Source organism: Neopelma chrysocephalum, unplaced genomic scaffold, assembly GCF_003984885.1.
Source record: "Neopelma chrysocephalum unplaced genomic scaffold, ASM398488v2 Primary Assembly neopelma1_65, whole genome shotgun sequence".
Taxonomy (NCBI): Eukaryota; Metazoa; Chordata; class Aves; order Passeriformes; family Pipridae; genus Neopelma; species Neopelma chrysocephalum.
The window spans coordinates 4,038,563-4,054,968 of NW_020897722.1; the positions used below are offsets into that span (position 1 = coordinate 4,038,563).

Consider the following 16,406-nt stretch of genomic DNA (forward strand, 5'->3'; position numbering starts at 1 on the left):
CTGTGGGGGATTGAATCACTGAGCTTAAAAATGGAAGATCAAAGTGCTTCTGCAAATTCAGTCCACAGTGTGTCGTGTGTCCAGCTGCTCCTGTATGTGTGCTGGAGGGATGAGAGGGGTAAAGACGAGTCCCCCCCGCTGCTGTGTCCTTTGGTTCTGCTGATGGCCGCTGCTGGCACACGTGGAACTCAGGAGACACTGAAGTGCCTCTCTGAGACAGATGGGGAGAGGCTGGGGGGGATGAAATTTGGGGCTGTGGGATGGAATAGGGTGAGAAAAGGGGGTTATCCCCACCTGGTCCTGTCCCGTGGTCTGGCACCTCATTCTCCTGACATCCTCCTCCTCCTCCTCCACACTGGTTGGCTCCTTTTCAAGGCTCTCCTGCATTTTGCCTTGCAGGATGCCAGCTGACCCTGCACCATGTCCATCACCTGCTTGTTTTAACAAAAAAGCACTGCAAAGAACTTAGCTCTCTATTTTAGGGGACCTTGTTATGCATTTGTTACATTAGCCTGTCAGCTAAATACCAGCAGTCACAACCCTTTGATAACCTACCTGCTGAAGTGCTTTGGCTTGCAATCTTCACGCTAAAACAAGAGCTCAGGACCAAAGTTGCTGCAGGAAAAAATCACTGCTCCCTGACCTTTGGGCAGACTCCGTGGGCTGATTATTCCATCGATTTTAACCGAATCGAGCACTCAATACGGGCGTCTGGGGGCCTGTGCCTCTTCAGCAGCGGGTCCAGTACAGCACCGGCAGCAATTATACAGACAACCTCTATGCAAGCCTGGGTCAGGGTCAGGAAAGCTCCAAGTGTCTTGCAAATTGGGACAGGCGCAAATGCTCTACCTGGGACTGGCCCCGGGACCTCCCGCTCACGGCGGGGGAGGACGGAGTGTGAGCGAAGCACTCGAGCACATGTAGAGCCCGGCAGCAACAGCACTTCAGTGAGGGAGCACTGTGTTAAGTGCAAATGGGTGCTCTTGCTTGAAAGAAGCCTAAATAATTGAAACACGAGATAGTGAGGCCAGATTTGAGTGATGCCACTTGAGGGTGGACTGGCCTTCCAGAAGGAGCTGGTGCTGAGCTGAAGCATGTTTGCACTAGGCAGCGGCGCTGTGCTATAGGAGGGGGATACACAGCAAAGGAGTTGATGCACGAGGCCCTATAGTAATCCTGTATGATTTTTAGGGGGAGTAGAGGACTTCCTTCCAGCTGTCAGCAGCTGGACCATGTTAGATGAGCTCCTGAAGCACTTCTGCTTTAGGGTGCTCCAAAAGGAAACGTATTTGCTCACTCTGTGACCTTGCTGGGATCTGAATCAAAGCATGGCATAAGGTGGACACACATTGAAGTTCACTATTGCCTAACTGTAAATAATTTTTAAAAAATTACAAGTGCAGGTAACCTGAGGCCCAGAAGAGCACAGCTTTATTTCCCCTGGGTACAGGTGAATGGTGCAGGCTTGTTACCTCTGGAAATGGGACCAGAAAATGTTGACACAGAACATCTCCCAGACAGCTGCTCAGCCTGGGATAAACCCAAAAAACAGAGTCCTAGGTACTGTGCCTGCTGGAAAACCCACAGCATTAGAGCAATTCCCCCCTGCAAGGTCCCACCCAACCACCCCACAAAGCCAAAATCTGTTGGCAACCCCCCCCTCTGGAACAACTGGGAACCAATGAAGGTGTGTGCTTTCTGCTCTTAAGCACAACTGAATTCAGCAAAACAAAGGTGGGATTTGGCACAGCTCAGCACTGCTTTGTTTCTTGCCAGACTCCCGTGCAGGTGCCTGGAGATGAGGCAGAACTGTCCCTCTGCAGGCACAGCGGCACTGCCCGGCACAGCAGCCTGTTTGCCCACTTCACTGGCACGGGGTGGAGCAGATGAAGATGCCTTTGAACAGACATGAGAGAGGCTGATATCCTTTGACACCTGCAAGTGAACTGTGTATTTCCAAAATGTTAAGCAGCTTTGTGAGAGAGATTATCCTGAAGGATGTTTTCCTTAGTGTTGACATTTGTGAGTGATTAATTCCAACACAGGCATGGGGCGAGGAGGCAAAACTCTTCCCTCACTGCCACCGGGCAGGGTACGGCCTTCGCCCCAGCAAGGTTATTAATTCATCCCTGACCTGTGACACTGTGTGTGACTTTGTCACCCTCATCTCCTCAGTCCCCCCTCCAGGCAGAGACCTGAGGATTTTCCATTCCCCTTTTCATGAACCGCTGTGACGGCGCAGGCACTTTTCAGCTGTTTGTTCTCCAGGGGTCCCGCTGCCTCTGCACTTTGTCGTTCTCCCCTGAGATGTGCCGTCACAAACACTCTGCCACAGCTTTACAAAAAGGGGAAAGCAACAGCTCAAAACAAAGATGAATTGTCACTTTTGTACGTTGGTGGCAGAAGGGAGCTGCACTGCTGCAGGTTATGAAGGCAAAAGGGGAAGCCACGGCTGCCTGAGCTGCTGGGAATTTTCTAACCCTCTCACCCAGCTCACTGGTGACTCTCTGGAGAACCAGCTTCACTCCTCCCTTACACTTCCAGTCAAAGGTGTCTTCCACTGGAGAATTTAATTTGCTGCAGAAAGGTTATTATATCTTTTCTGAGATTTTCTACTCAATTCCTAAAAAATATAGAAAGTATAAAAAGAATATATAATATGTATAATCTATTTCTACATAAGAGAACATAAAATATAAAAACTGATATGTAGTGAATAAAGTTCCTAAACCAAATTTTACAATAGGAATCGCTTCACACCATCAATGACTCTGCTCAGCTGTTCATTTTGGGAATGTTGTACCTTAAACTCTGCATCTCCAAAAGCAGCTCTTAGTACTGATGTTACACATAGGGATTCACTCAGGATATAACGAGTTTTCATCTCCCAGGAATCCAAGCAGCATTATCTATGGTACTGAGCGGGCTGGATGTATATGCACATGCAAGTACTTCACCCAGTGCTGAAATCTGACAGCTTGGAAGCAGAAGACATCCTCCTGTGGAAGGTACAGGCAGAGCAGGTGCATGAGGTGTTTAGGATAGAGTAGAGAGCTCTTTGAACACTGTATGAAGTCACATGCTCTGCAGCACGGAGCAGATGCTGGAATCAAATCCCCCCATTCTCACAGAGAGACAAATGCCTGGCTGAGACTAGCAAGGTCACGTCCTCACTGATTTGTGGTGCCAAAAGGTGACAGGAGAAGAATGAAACGCAAAAGAGAACTTCTATCTCCACTCTGTAGCACGGATTTTGGAGGATCCCACCCAAGAAGTGAGGAATCCAGCTGGGAGAGGTGATGGGACATTGTCACCTGGCCAAAGACTTATGAGATCTTCAGATGGGGTCACTTGTGTATGGAGAAAGCACAGAAGCAGAGATTGGTATCAACTGGTTATAGAAGAGGTAAGTGAGCTTTTTATTGCAGTTAGCACTCCAGTTTCTGGAGGAATATCACCAAATGTCAGCATACAGGTCTTTTAGAAGCTATAAAAAGTGACAAAGTCTGGCAAGACTTTGAAGCTCTCAATAGCCAAAGGCATCTTTTTTCCAGACTAGGGTTGTCCAGGACATCTGAAGACTCTCGGTGCTTCACCCTGCATCATTATTAATTCAGTTAATGGTCTGATATAAACCAGACTAAAGGTGTCATGATAACAGCATGGACAGTGACTCTGTTGACAATCCTTTCCATGGGTGATGGCTGCATGCCCAGGGTACAATAAGCAAACAATCAGGAAACACATGTGGGACACTCCTCTCCCACTCTGCCAATCTCTAGACATCAGGGGTAACTGCTTCTCTCTGGGCTCCTCCAGTTAACTCATCTGCACTTGGAATCACGCAAAAGCCATCTAAAATCATACAAAAATCTAAATAAATCAGCATCAGAAATTTTGCTGCAGGCATTCAGTTCTGCAAGGATGTGACCATTTTAACACTTGTCAGGGTCATAGCACAGAGCTGAGGAAATAGCCCTGGACAATTCTGCATTCCCAGGAGAATAAAACCAGAAGACACACAGAGTTACCCAGCAGGCAGTGGGAACAGGAGCAATGGCAGCATTACTTAACTATGTGCAATTTGCTCTCCCTATCTTGATTTAAATTACACTGCCAGAAGAGACTGACAGTGTCTGGAATCAAATTGCTTAGGAAAGTGCCTCTTCAGAGAGAGAGAAAAAAATGCCCAAATAACTCAAGTGCAAAGGGTCTTGCAAAATGCGTATTGTGATTGGGGGCAGCGGGGCCTGGGGCTCATGTTCATTAGGATAATGCTCATGTAATTATGCTGCGCCAAACCCCTGTGAAATGGGGGATAGCACCTCTGACATTCCTGCAGAGCACACATCAGCCTGGTCTCTTCTCAAGAGTTAGAGGAGACACCATCAAGTAAGTGCTTCTTGCTCTTTTCCTGCTTCTTTCACTTCTTCAGGTCAGCCTGGGCTCTGGGGACCATCTTCAGGACGATGGGCTTCTTTGGTTGCATGAAACCTTTCGAATCCAAAACCAGCGGGATCTTGAGGAGGAGGAAAAAACCAAAACAGCCACGTAAGCTGGGAAAAAGGACAAACAAGACAACAACAGGAGCCCAACAGTCCACATACATCCCAGCTACCACTTGTTTTCAATGCACTTCCTAACTTACAGGTGTACTTACAGCAGGACTATCACTACTGCTCATGCAAAACAGCTACCAGCTGGTGTTTAATAGCCCTCAGCTCTTGAATAAACTGGTTACTGAATTCTGGCTTTCACATGTTGTGGTACAAAGAGCTTGGTGCACTGATCAACAGGCTGCACATGGAGGGAGAGGCAGCCAAAACCCATGCAGGGAGGTGCAGCCAAGGAGGGGCACACGGTGCCATTTTGTTTAATGCCAAAGTGTGTCAGCACTGAGGGGAACTGCATCATACTGGGAGCTGGAAGAGCAATGAGCTCTCCAGGAAAAACAAAACTAAGATTGCTGCTCAGACCAAGTACCAAAGAAAAAGCATCCTCACATGAAAAGGTTTTCAAGGGGTAGGCTGGAAATCTCATTAACAACATCTAAAGTGGATGTTGGAGGGAGTCACTTTGCAGGGGAAAGGAGAGTGTTTTAAATCTCCCCCTCTAATGGATGCTGCTCATATCCGAGCTCTCCCACACCCCATCAGGACAAGGGTGATACACTCAGCCTGACAAGCTACATTCAAATCCCCACATCCCAGTAAGCTTTGTTTCAGGAAATTTCAGCAACGTGGCTTGGAGCCCAATGTGCCATCAGTGGAGAAGTGAGAGGAGGCTGCAGCTTCCATGTACATATTCCAAAGGGATGTTCCAGCGTGAATTTTTTCCTCCCACTCTGATCTGATGTACATGACATCTTCTGCAGAAAAAAGGGCTGAAAGAGCCCCATAAACCTATGGGCACCAATAATACAATACATATTTAACTTGTCTCCTTTTAATTAAAGGCAGTTATAAAAAGAATCAATTTTATGGATTGCAGAGGACTAGAAAAATGTCATTAGACTTGGGGGAGGGTGGATAGGTCACTGCATTGTTAATGGACTATTACAGTCTTTCACCTCCAGGTTACTAGTTGAGCTGCAATCTGAATCTGCAGAGATTCCAGCTGAGCACCCGTGCCAAGTAATAATTTAATAAGGATTTCTCTGTTTCTTACAACAAATGTCCTTTGAATGCACTTGCTGGCCCCTCTGCTCTGATTTCCCAAGCTCACCTCACCAACAAAATGCATTAATGGCACAGCCTTTTGCAGCAGCCAGTGCAGAGAGCTGGGCTGGGCTGGAAACCAACACCATCGTGCTACCTGCCTCTGAGGGAGCTGCCGTGCTCTCAGGAGGGCTGGCTTGGCACATCATTTCCAACAGCTACTGCACTTATGTCAAACAGCCCCAGCTTGCAAGGTCTGTCCCATCAGTACTGCATGCAGCATTCACTGGGATCCCAGGCAAACCCAAAATCCCGTGGGATCCTGCATTGCCTCAAAGAGGGAGAGGGTCATCAATTCAAACTGAGCTCAGATTGTGCTTGCTTGAAATTTGTTATCCTTTAGGGATGCCTGGTGGCCCAGAAGAGACAAATTTTGATGTCTTGGGATGCCTCACCATGCCATGTTTGTGTTGCAAAGCACAGCTGTGGTGTGGGCTGGGGGGACAGTCCCTTCCTGCTCTCTGAAGCAGGGTCTCCCTAAGCTGGGTCGAGGCAGACGTGCAGTGCACCGTGGAGGAGCGAGCACCCCACAGCTTAGGTGCACCCAAAGAGAGGCAGAGGACTTCAAGGATTTCAATCTAAAATATCCCACCAACATTAAATATGTTTCTGTAGAGGCTTAAAAAAAAAAGGATCAGTAACTTGTTGTGAACCACTTAAAATTAACTGAGAAGATTTCAATAGTTTTTCCTATATAACTGTAGGACCATCTCAGTGGGAGTAAAGGGCAGATAACGAAACACATCATCCCATATCCTCACCGGTGTGTCTCTGCAGGTTCTGAAGAAGAAGTTTTGCAACAGGACGACCACAGCCACTTTTACGACAAGGAGAGCAAACCTCATTCCTATGCAGTTCCTGGGGCCAGCCCCGAATGGCAGGAAGGTGTAGGGGTCAAGACTCTCTTTGTTCTCTTTACTGAACCTGATTACAACCAAAAAAACCCAAGTTAGCAATGAGCTACTGTTCCAGGATGTGTCAGCTTCCAGATCTGAAGTGATGAGGGGTCTGGGAAGGCAAAAGCTTTTTGTGTTTCTGTGCATATTAGAAGAATCCAGCTAAGTCCCTTATTTCTGTCTCTATAGATACCTTATGCCTCTGCTTTTATCCTACTGCTCAGAGTTGGTTGTGCAACTCCAAGTGCATCAGGTGACCAGGGAATACCTGAAATATGCTAATGGATTTCATAACTACTCTTTTTCTCAGAACTCCCTCTCAACTCCAAAACTGAACCCAGATTTCAAACCCTAAAACACACAGGTCTACAGCTTCACGGCTTCCCTGCAGATCAAAGGACTGAGCGAACACAAAGACGTTCTCCCCCTGCGTGACTAAAGGCAGGGTTGCTTTTGAGACGTGCCAGCCATTCCTCTCCTCATCATGAAAAACAGGGAAGAACAATCAGCTTCACTGAGAAATTTGCCACTGAGCATTTTCAGTAATACTTCTTAGTGATCAGTTAGTTTTCATGCCAGGAGGCTTTTCATTCCCAGTGCATGAGGTCCAGGTACAAACCTCAGCCATGCTAAGTCAGTAGTGAAGTATTTCGCTACTGAGCCACCAGCACATCTCTCTGATGAACTCCCAGCAAGGCAAGTGATCCCTAAAGAGCTCCTGTCCACCCACCCATGCAGCTTGTCAACTGGAATAAGGATGGAGCTATTGGAGCAACTGGTGTAGCCTGTCCATTGCCAGCGTACTCCCATTGGGGTGTTTCCTCCTGAATTCAACACAAGGTGACCATAGGTTCCATAGGTGACTTCAGCAGCACCCATCTCCCTCCCTAACTTCTGCCTGATACTGCTGCCACATTTTGTTAAAGGTCACCACATCCCCACATCAGAACTACCTTCCAGGGGTATTCCAGCTCCTGGTAAAAGGGCACAAGGTCTGGTCCCGCTCTCTCTGGACCAACCCTCAATGTCTTTGTGGCCACCTGAAGACTAGCAGGCCCAGGGTCTCCCAGATCTGCCTTGGGCTATTGCCTCATTTTGCAGGGTCTGACAGAGCTTCTAAGCAAAGATTGCTTCATAACTTGAATTAAAAATTAAGTTTTATTTCCTACCCATCTTTGCCCTTCCACTGCTGATTTGCAGGGCATTGTGCCAGTCACCCAATGACTCTTGCTTTAATATCTGGCCATAAACCCCTCAATGTTACAGCTGCTGGGAGCTGCTCTCACTGTTGCTCCCTTCAATGCAGTTAATTAAATTCCATGCACAGTTTATGGATGTAGATCATAAAACTCCCCTCACGGTAATGCTGGGACTAGATGTCAGACAATGATAAATGCCTAATTTAAATGTTATAATCATGCATTCCCCACTTTTGCTGCCATTTCCACTCCCAGAGCTGAGGTTGAGCACGCAGCTATTCCCCCTGCCCAGCCCTCACCTCTCAGGCCTGAACTCATCGGGATCTGGCCAGTACTGTGGGTCACGGTGCAGCACGAAGGCTGGGATCATGACCACCACGTCCTTTGGAATAGTCACACCATTGATCTCCACCGTCTGCTTGCAGACCCTCTCGAGTCGGCCCCCAGCGGGGTAGAGCCGGATGGATTCGTTCACCACCATGTCGAGGTACTCCATCTGTGTGATGGCGTCGTACGTGGGAGTGGCCTGGGGGGGGATCGGGACAGCCGTGAGCACAGGACTCCAACTCCCACCCCAAAACCTCCACAGCGCTTCCACTTCTGGCATCAAAGACCAGGGGAGGGGAAATCTCAGTGTCAGCACCCCAGCCACTCTGCTGTGTTTCCAACCTGGCTTTTGGCTCAGGGTTTACAAGGCAGTGGTAGGGACAACCCCAGGAGCTTCCCACCCTCCTTTACCTTGTTGGGCAGGTATGCATCGACCTCATCCTGGAGTCGCTGCTGCACGTCAGGGTGGATGGCCAGGTTGTAGGCTATGTAGCTGAGGGTGGAGCTGGTGGTCTCATAACCAGCAAAGACAAAGATAAGAGCCTGGGCCAGAATCTCTTCATCACTTAATGCTGAAAAAAGGCATAAAAGCACATACAAGAAGCTGATGACGACAGTAATTAACCCTTGGGAATTCAGGACCCCACTCACCGATCTAGGTAACGCTACTCCTAAAGGAAACTTCCAGCTTACCCTCTGGTACCACAAAGGGGTGGATCTGGCAGTTGTACAGCCAGAGAACTGCTGCCAAGATCAGCAGTGTTACATTGCTTTCCTTAAGAGCAGAATCAAGATATGTGCAGCCTGAGCCTGATTCAGAAAGACTGTGCTATCTTCTAGGACAATGCTCCTAGGCCAAAAAAAAATAAATAGGAGCACATGCCAGGAAAAGATCGAGAGGAAGAGATGTCCAGCATCTCCTCTAAGCCATGAGGTGAGCCTTGCACTGCCAAGGGATTAGTAGCCCTGAGCATAATGTGGCAGTGGTAATAAGCAGAACCCGGGATTTAATGCTGGCACTGCAGCAGTGTCCAAACACCAACAGGATGCAGCCTGCAGTGCGGGGTGTCCTTACAAATACCCTGTCCTGGCACCTCAAAATTTACAAGCATCCTGACTTGACTGAGGTTGATGGACTGGGACTATACTTGGCTGAGTCATTATTTTCTTAATTTAACAGTTTACCCAGGATGGGGGACAGAGATGAGCTCACAGATGAGCAAGGTACACACAACATACGTGCTTTGCGTGTTTTTTGAGACACAGACAACATTGCTGACCTTCAGAGAAGACAATATAAGAAATGGGAGTAAGGAAATACTCTTTTTGCCCTTTGTTGCACAAACACACCTCGGGATTTATCCCAGGAAATGGGATATAATGAAAATAGGCTGATTCGTAATAAACATCATTATGGCCCCACTACTGAGACCTTGAATTTTGCACAGGATTAATGACTAAAATCCTCTCCCTACTTCCCTCCTTTAACCGATAAGGAACTACTGCTTTCTGCTGAGAGGAGGACAGATCTGAAGACATACTTTTGTCCCAGTCGGTCTCAGCAGACTTGGAGCCATCCTGCGAGTTCTGCGATTCAATCATGAGCTGCAGGAAATCAACCCGGTCCTGGGGAGAGACAGAGGCAGTCAGAGAAGATATGGGTGAGGAGAAAGCAAACCTTGCCCACTACAAGTCCCTTGCTGAGACATCTGCTCCATGCATAGCCCCTCAGTGGCAGCTCATGCTTTTAGTGCATTATGAGGTCCGGACTAGAGACCCTCTAGGAACACAGACACTTTCTCCACTTGGGACACCCAGGCAGGGCATGGTTCTGCCTCTCCTCAGGATTGGTGAGCCATGAGCTCTTTTGGAGAGCAGGTGATACGCCACAGATTCTGAAGGCGCCACCAGGTCCCTCTTGCACTCAGGACAACACACTTCTCCTGAAGAGAAGAGGCGGCCTGGGCCGGACTTACCGTGCTGCTGCTCTTTTCCCGTTCCTTCTTCATTTTTATGAAGACGTCCTTAAAGAAGTTCATGACATCTGAGGGTAACAGAGTCACCTTCATCTTTTCCAGCACAGGGGTAATGAAGGGGAACAACACTAAAAGGAAAGAACAGAACAACATATTTGAGCTCAAAGGGGCCCCAAGAAACTCAAAACTGGCACATAGTGTAGAAAAGAGAAGGGTAAATCTGGACCCTGACCCAAAATATTGCTCTGTAACAGAGCTGCTCTCCATCATGCCTCTGCAAACAGGGTCTCTGCTTTCAGGAGGATGCTGCAAAGTCCCACATGGTCTGTACAAATCCTGACTGTGGTTTCCCTAGGGAAATATTTCTGCAGATCTGCTAGGGTAAATCTAATCCTGCAAGGTGCTGAGTATCTCCCATGTGGCAAAGAGGACTCAAAGCTACCAAAGGAGCTACCAGGAAATGCAGGTGGTCACCACCTTTGACATTGGTTCAGGGCTGTATGAGATGAGGTGTGTCATACCTAAGAGCATGAACAGAGGACTCAGGAAACTGAACTGGAGAAACTTCTTAATGTTGGTGACAAAGGGGTCATTGGGGTTGCCCATGGAGTCAACATTTACACTGAAAGAAGTGCTGGTCACCACATCCATGCTGTAGGCTCCAAAAATGCTGAGTAGAGAAGAAGTGAGAGTGAATGAGATGAACCCGACCACAATAGTAAATAAGAGCCCATCTAGGAACAATCACTGTGGGAGGGAATCTCTCTTGATGCAGACTGCTAACATAGTAGGTCTGTCCTAATCTGGCAGTAACCATCATTATACTTTCCCAAGTTTTCCCCAGTTGCATTCATTCCCCAATTTTTCTCAGCTTCAAAAACATAAGCCGTAGTTGGAAAGCACTGAACTGCAGTCTGGGGTAACAAAGACTATATTCTGACTTCCATCTGTAAAAGAGATTGCAAAAATGACATACAAAAATACCACATCTTGCACAGCTTCTGGAACGGTCCCTGCTCCTTCCTCAAAATGCATCTCCAGTAAAATGAAACCGGGTACAGAGCACAGCTACCTCCTTGAGCAGAGCAGAGCACACCAAGCCCATTGCTGGGGAACATGCCATGCCCACAACTGCTGTGGAGTTTGCCTCCATAGCTCACAGAGGATCTATGCTGCAGCATGGAAAAGACCCTCCAAAACAACCCCTTCCCCACACTGAACACAAACATTTCCTGTCAGCCCCACACAGTTACTCACTCCTTTGCGGTCACGAATTCATCATTAGCCACTTTCTTCTCAATGTTTTTCACTAATTTTTCACCATAGTGGTTAATGATATGGAACATCTGAAACACAAACCAAAGGAGAAAGCACTGTTGACTCTTTCCCTGCCACCAAACAAGGCCGGGTGATTCCACACTGCCACCTGCCACTTGCCAAGTCTGGCTCGGGGAGGTCTCATTTCCAGGTCTCAGACATTGCTTTCTCTCATCTTAACAATCTGTCCACAGAGCTCATCTACTATGACTGAGCAAGGCTCTTCTCCCAAAATCCACACACAGCTCCCATTCCAGCTGGGATTGAACATGGCTCCTGAGTGCATGGAAAATGGACAACCATGGACTGAGTGATGTGCTTAGCAAGATGAAAATACAGGCCATAGGGCCAACAGCCTTGTGAGCAGTTTCATCCCCCATCACCTTCTCCTGACTCCATCCCCATGATGGCAGACAGACATTGCATTGCTGAACTGTACCAATAATGCAGGTGCTCATGGATGTGGTCCTGACAAACCTGTTGACTTCCCTGTCAGAGGGGAAACGGCCCAGTCCTCCTCCAGCTATTGATGCAAAGTACCAGTGGCCTGTGCTTTACCTCCTTCAGCTTCCCACTGGTGAAGGTTGGAGACAGCACTGTACGAATCCTCTTCCACTGCTCATCTGCAGCCAAGTTGAGGGCCGACTCCAAGAGCCCATTAAGACCAAAGTTCTGCACAGGGGGAATGTTGCAGCAGAAGGGACATGGTTATACAGGGAAACAGGTGAAGCTTTACAGCCCTCTTCCACATGACAGAAATGCAAAGAAAAACCCACCATGGAGTGTTCACTTGGCCCCCAAAGTCATGTGAGTTCTACCTCAACCAGCAAACAACAGAAATGGAAACAAGAGTGTAAGAATCATAAATTACCATCAGCCCTATGGCACATCCAGGCTGACGGCCCAATGTCCCAGCCAGAGTGGCCCATACACCTCCCTAGCAGAGTTTTGATGTTGGTACCATCAATAAACTGGGGCACATCAGAGAGCAGTACTTGCTGAAGGGCTCAGAGGAGAACAGAAACCATGAAGGAATCCCCTTCTTGCTGCATGTGCTCTGTACTGGAGAGCAAAGCACGGGACTAGGTACCTACCCGGCGATTAGTAAAAATGGAGTAGCACTCTTTCACCAGGATGTTTTTGATGAGGATGGGGTCCAAAACAGCCAGCACAGGCTGCCTGCCATCATAAAACCTAAGCCATGAGAAACCCACAGTCAGTCCATCGCTCATGGTCAGCTGGAGCAAAAGCAGCCTGCTCTGTCTGTGGCCAGAGCCACGGCACAAAGGGTTTGGGCCAGCTGAGTCCCCTCTGACTAAAGCGCCGAAAGGATGAGGCTGGAACTGTTTTATTATGTAGTAAAACAGGAGAAAGGGAAAGAAAGTGACAAACATGGACAGCATGAGCATTTCTAGCAGTTGTCTGTGGTACTAAAGAGTTGACAAAGCAGTGTGGGTTTAGATAAAAGGCAGCCTTTGCCACAGTGCTGATCCCCTGCACTTGGGCTGCCTGAGCTCTGTTTCTGCTCCTGATAGCTGGAAACAGTAAATCCACATTGAACAGCCTACCTGTGGGGTAAAGAGACTTCCTGCCTGGCCTACGAGGCACTGACTGGTGAAAAACTCCTCTGTCTCCTCCATTTTCCAATCAATAGTGACAGAAAAACTTAAAAGTCATGGTGTGGGCTAAAGGGCAGGGAGCCTTGGGCCACAGCTGAGGGAAGCTGCCATCTTCAAGAAGCTTGAGAACATTTAATCTCTCGAAAAAATGCGCCAGGTTTCATGAAGCCTCTCGATTTTTTTTTTGGCACAGGAATTTTGCTTCAGTTTGAGAGGTTCTCAATAGAAGCATGATAAGAGGCCCCTGCACAAAACCAGTACTGGGCAGGGAGAGGAGAGGCAGGTTGAAAGGTAGCTTGTGCCCCAGCTCTGGAGAAGCAGGGAGCAAGATGAAAAACCCCACGGCAGCCTGCAGCTCGCTTCCTGCTCCAGACAGACAGAGCAGCAGCTTCAAAGGCAGGAGGCTCAGTTTGACACCAAGCAGTGGAGGTTATTTTCAAAGCTTATGCAAACAAATCACCCCCCAAACTGGTCACCATCATCCCAGCCCCGCACCATACTGAAATCCCAGCAGGAGAGAAGCCTTGGAGAGAGGGGTGGAGATTTTCCCAGTGGTGAACCTGGATTTTCCCAAGCTGCCACTGCTGGAATTACAGTGCTGAGTGACATGATGGCAATGTCCCTTTTTCCATTCATCCCAAACAGGTAGTTTTGTTCTGCAGAAACTCACCCCCAGATTTTTCCATACTTTTCAAAGCACACCTGATCAAAATGGCGGATTCCCTGGAAAAGAAGAAAGGAGAAATGAACAGTTTGCCAGTAAAAAATGATTAAAGTAGGTCACAGCTGGCAGCACAGGGCATCCCACAGACCCATTGTAAGTGGCAGAGGTTGAGGTTGGGAGGTGCACAGTTGCTCTTAAGCATCACGTAGATGCCTAAGGGACATTTGCATTGGAGAGAAAAAAGAGAGTAGAGAGAAAAAAGAATAAAAAAAGCACTATCAACTTCTACCAGCCAACCTGATCCAAAAATGTAACGAAGACAAGGTATGAGAAGGTACACTGCTTTAGTGTGAGCAGAGTTAGGAGGCAGAACTAGATCCCAGGGTGTCCTTTCACCTTCAGCTCAACAAGTGAGAGCTGCTACTGCCTTGTCCTCCTATGATCTTCCACTGCAATTCCTGAACTGGAGTGAACATGGCTTTTTTGTTTTGTTTCCATTAGGGTTTTAACTGATGTTACATGTAAGGATGAAACTTATGGGACACACAACACTCACTAAAGCATTAGTAAGAGATCACATGCATGCTGTAAACCCAGCAAACACAAGTAAAACACCTCTTTTACTGAAGCCAATACATTTGATCTGCATGAGCAGTTACCTGAGATCAGCTACTACCTAGTTATTTGATAAGGTTTGATAAGTCAAAAATATTTGAGTTTCACCTAAAAATCTACTTAGCATCATAGAATCATAAAAACACCTGGGTTGGAAAAGACCTCCCAGATCATGAAGTCCAACGCTTGATCCAACACTGCTGTGGTTACCAGACCATGGCACTAAGTGCCACATCCAGTCTCATCTTAAAAACCTCCAGGGATGGTGAATCCACCACCTCCCTGGGCAGCCCATCCCAATGTCTGATTACTCTCTTTGTAAAAAATTTCTTCCTAATATCCAACCTAAACCTCCCCTGGCACAGCTTAAGACCCCTCTTGTGCTAAATTCTAGAATTCGGATGGAGGGTTTTTTGTACAAAGGGAGAAAGATGGAGAAACAGAAAAAACAAATATTTGTCTGGCTTAGTCTCAGGCTGGCCCAACAGCAAGTGGCTGGATGAGGCATTGCTGGGGCTAATTCAGCCTCTTCATGTTGATGACAAAAAGGGCAGAGAAACAGGCAGTTCTCAGAAATAGCAGCCTTAGGCATCTCTCCAATATTTTTTTATTTTGTTTCTAACAGAACTTCAGCTGCTCAAGAGCAGGCAGAAACACAGGGAGAAACTAATAATTTAAATTACAAAATAGTTTTAAAATACAGCACACATCATTCAGGTCAGCCTGACTTTTTGTGTTCTCTTGTGTGTCCAAAGAGCTTCCTACCTAAAAGCATCATTTGCAACCAGCTGAAGCAGGGGCAGAGGAAAGAGATGTTCAAAGAAGGGGAAAAACAGCACCATCCACAAGAAGAATCTCAGGCAGCTACAGAGTAGCAGCTGCTGGTACTCACATGCCGGTACTCCAGGAAAGTTCCCAGAAAGGGCAGAGGTCGTGGACCGGGAATTCCCAGCTTCTTGAAGGTCCGGTAGGGCCATATGCCATAGCTGCCAAGCAAAGAGCGAGATGCATTTATGCAATGAAAAGAGAAGATTCTTCATCCTGAGCACAGTGAACTGCTTAAATAACTGGTTCCTGTCACTCGGAGAGAGCTGAAATTATGGACCACCAGCAGCAGCCCTGCTGAAGATACTCTTTGAATAAATGCAGGATCACTCAGGGTACAAGGTAATTTGGGGTACAAGGTAATTTGGGGTACAAGATAATTCAGGGTACGTTTTGATAGAAGAGATGAGCTGAAAGGAGCAGCATCCCAGCCCTGCCAAACTGGTGTACATGGACACCTCAGGTCTTTATTCAGGGGCTCTGTTAGTTGCCCAGACCAGACAACTGCATCTCGGGTGGCTGAGGAGAGGTCTCAGAGCAATTAAATTCTCGGGCTGAGACCTGCCCTTGTGTTTGTCTTTGCAAAGACCTCCTGCGATGCTCAGGTGGTCGAGCCACAGCAGCACAGCAGGGACATAAATTACCACAGCAAAATTAAGTTTTTGCCTGTATAGCTCACTACAGCTCCCCCGAGCCACATAAGCCGAAGTTTTGCCAACATTAACTACTTAATGGGGGTGTTCTGCGGGCAGCAGCGCCGGCATCGCCCTGCCCGGCTCCCAGCTGGCAGAGCCCAAGGACTCCCCGGCCCGCCCCTGAAACACCGGGAAGTTACTTCTCCTTGAGAAAAGTAAAAAAAAAAAAATAAAAAAATAAAGGATTTCCTTTTTATTTCCGTCCCCGCCCAGCCCAGCTTCCTCCTTCCCCGCTGGCAGCAGAGCCCCGCAGCCCCCCTGACCAGCCCTCGCTGTGCCCTGAGGGCAGTGCGGGAGTCCCTGAGTGGCTTCAGCGCTGGTTCACTTGAACTCGCCGCCTCCCCGGTCACCCGGGGGGACCGGCCTCTACTTACAGGGCCACGAGGCAAAGGAAGGCGACGAGGAGCAGCCAGGTGACGGGGGAGAAGCTGGGCAGGAGCTGCATGGTGCCCGCCGCCCGCCCGCTCCTACCGCCCCCGCCCCGCCCCGCCCGGCCCCGGGCGCTGCCCGCCATCACGTGAGGGAGGCACGGACCGGCGGAGGCGGCGCTTTCCCT

General features: G+C 48.2%; 1 protein-coding gene across 1 annotated transcript; it reads right to left on the reverse strand.

Annotated features, from left to right (window-relative positions):
- Positions 1-3,582: 3,582 nt before the first annotated feature.
- On the reverse strand, positions 3,583-16,353 carry LOC113967867 (cytochrome P450 3A29-like). Its single transcript, XM_027683860.1, has 13 exons — positions 16,225-16,353; positions 15,223-15,316; positions 13,722-13,774; positions 12,527-12,626; positions 11,991-12,104; positions 11,373-11,461; positions 10,637-10,785; positions 10,116-10,243; positions 9,681-9,765; positions 8,551-8,711; positions 8,112-8,338; positions 6,479-6,641; positions 3,583-4,519 (listed from the first exon to the last, which is right to left on the reverse strand). The coding sequence occupies exons 1-13, from the start codon at positions 16,293-16,295 to the stop codon at positions 4,424-4,426; spliced, it is 1,530 nt and encodes a 509-aa protein (XP_027539661.1). The 5' UTR covers positions 16,296-16,353; the 3' UTR covers positions 3,583-4,423.
- Positions 16,354-16,406: the final 53 nt, after the last annotated feature.

Coding starts and splice junctions, on each gene's coding strand:
- LOC113967867 (XM_027683860.1), bottom strand. CDS start 16,295: ATGCAGCTCCTGCCCAGCTTCTCCCCCGTCACCTGGCTGCTCCTCGTC. Junction 8,339..8,550: donor ATGCATACCTGCCCAACAAG/GTAAAGGAGGGT, acceptor ATCCCCCCCCAG/GCCACTCCCACGTACGACGC. Junction 6,642..8,111: donor GATGAGTTCAGGCCTGAGAG/GTGAGGGCTGGG, acceptor GGTTGTAATCAG/GTTCAGTAAAGAGAACAAAG.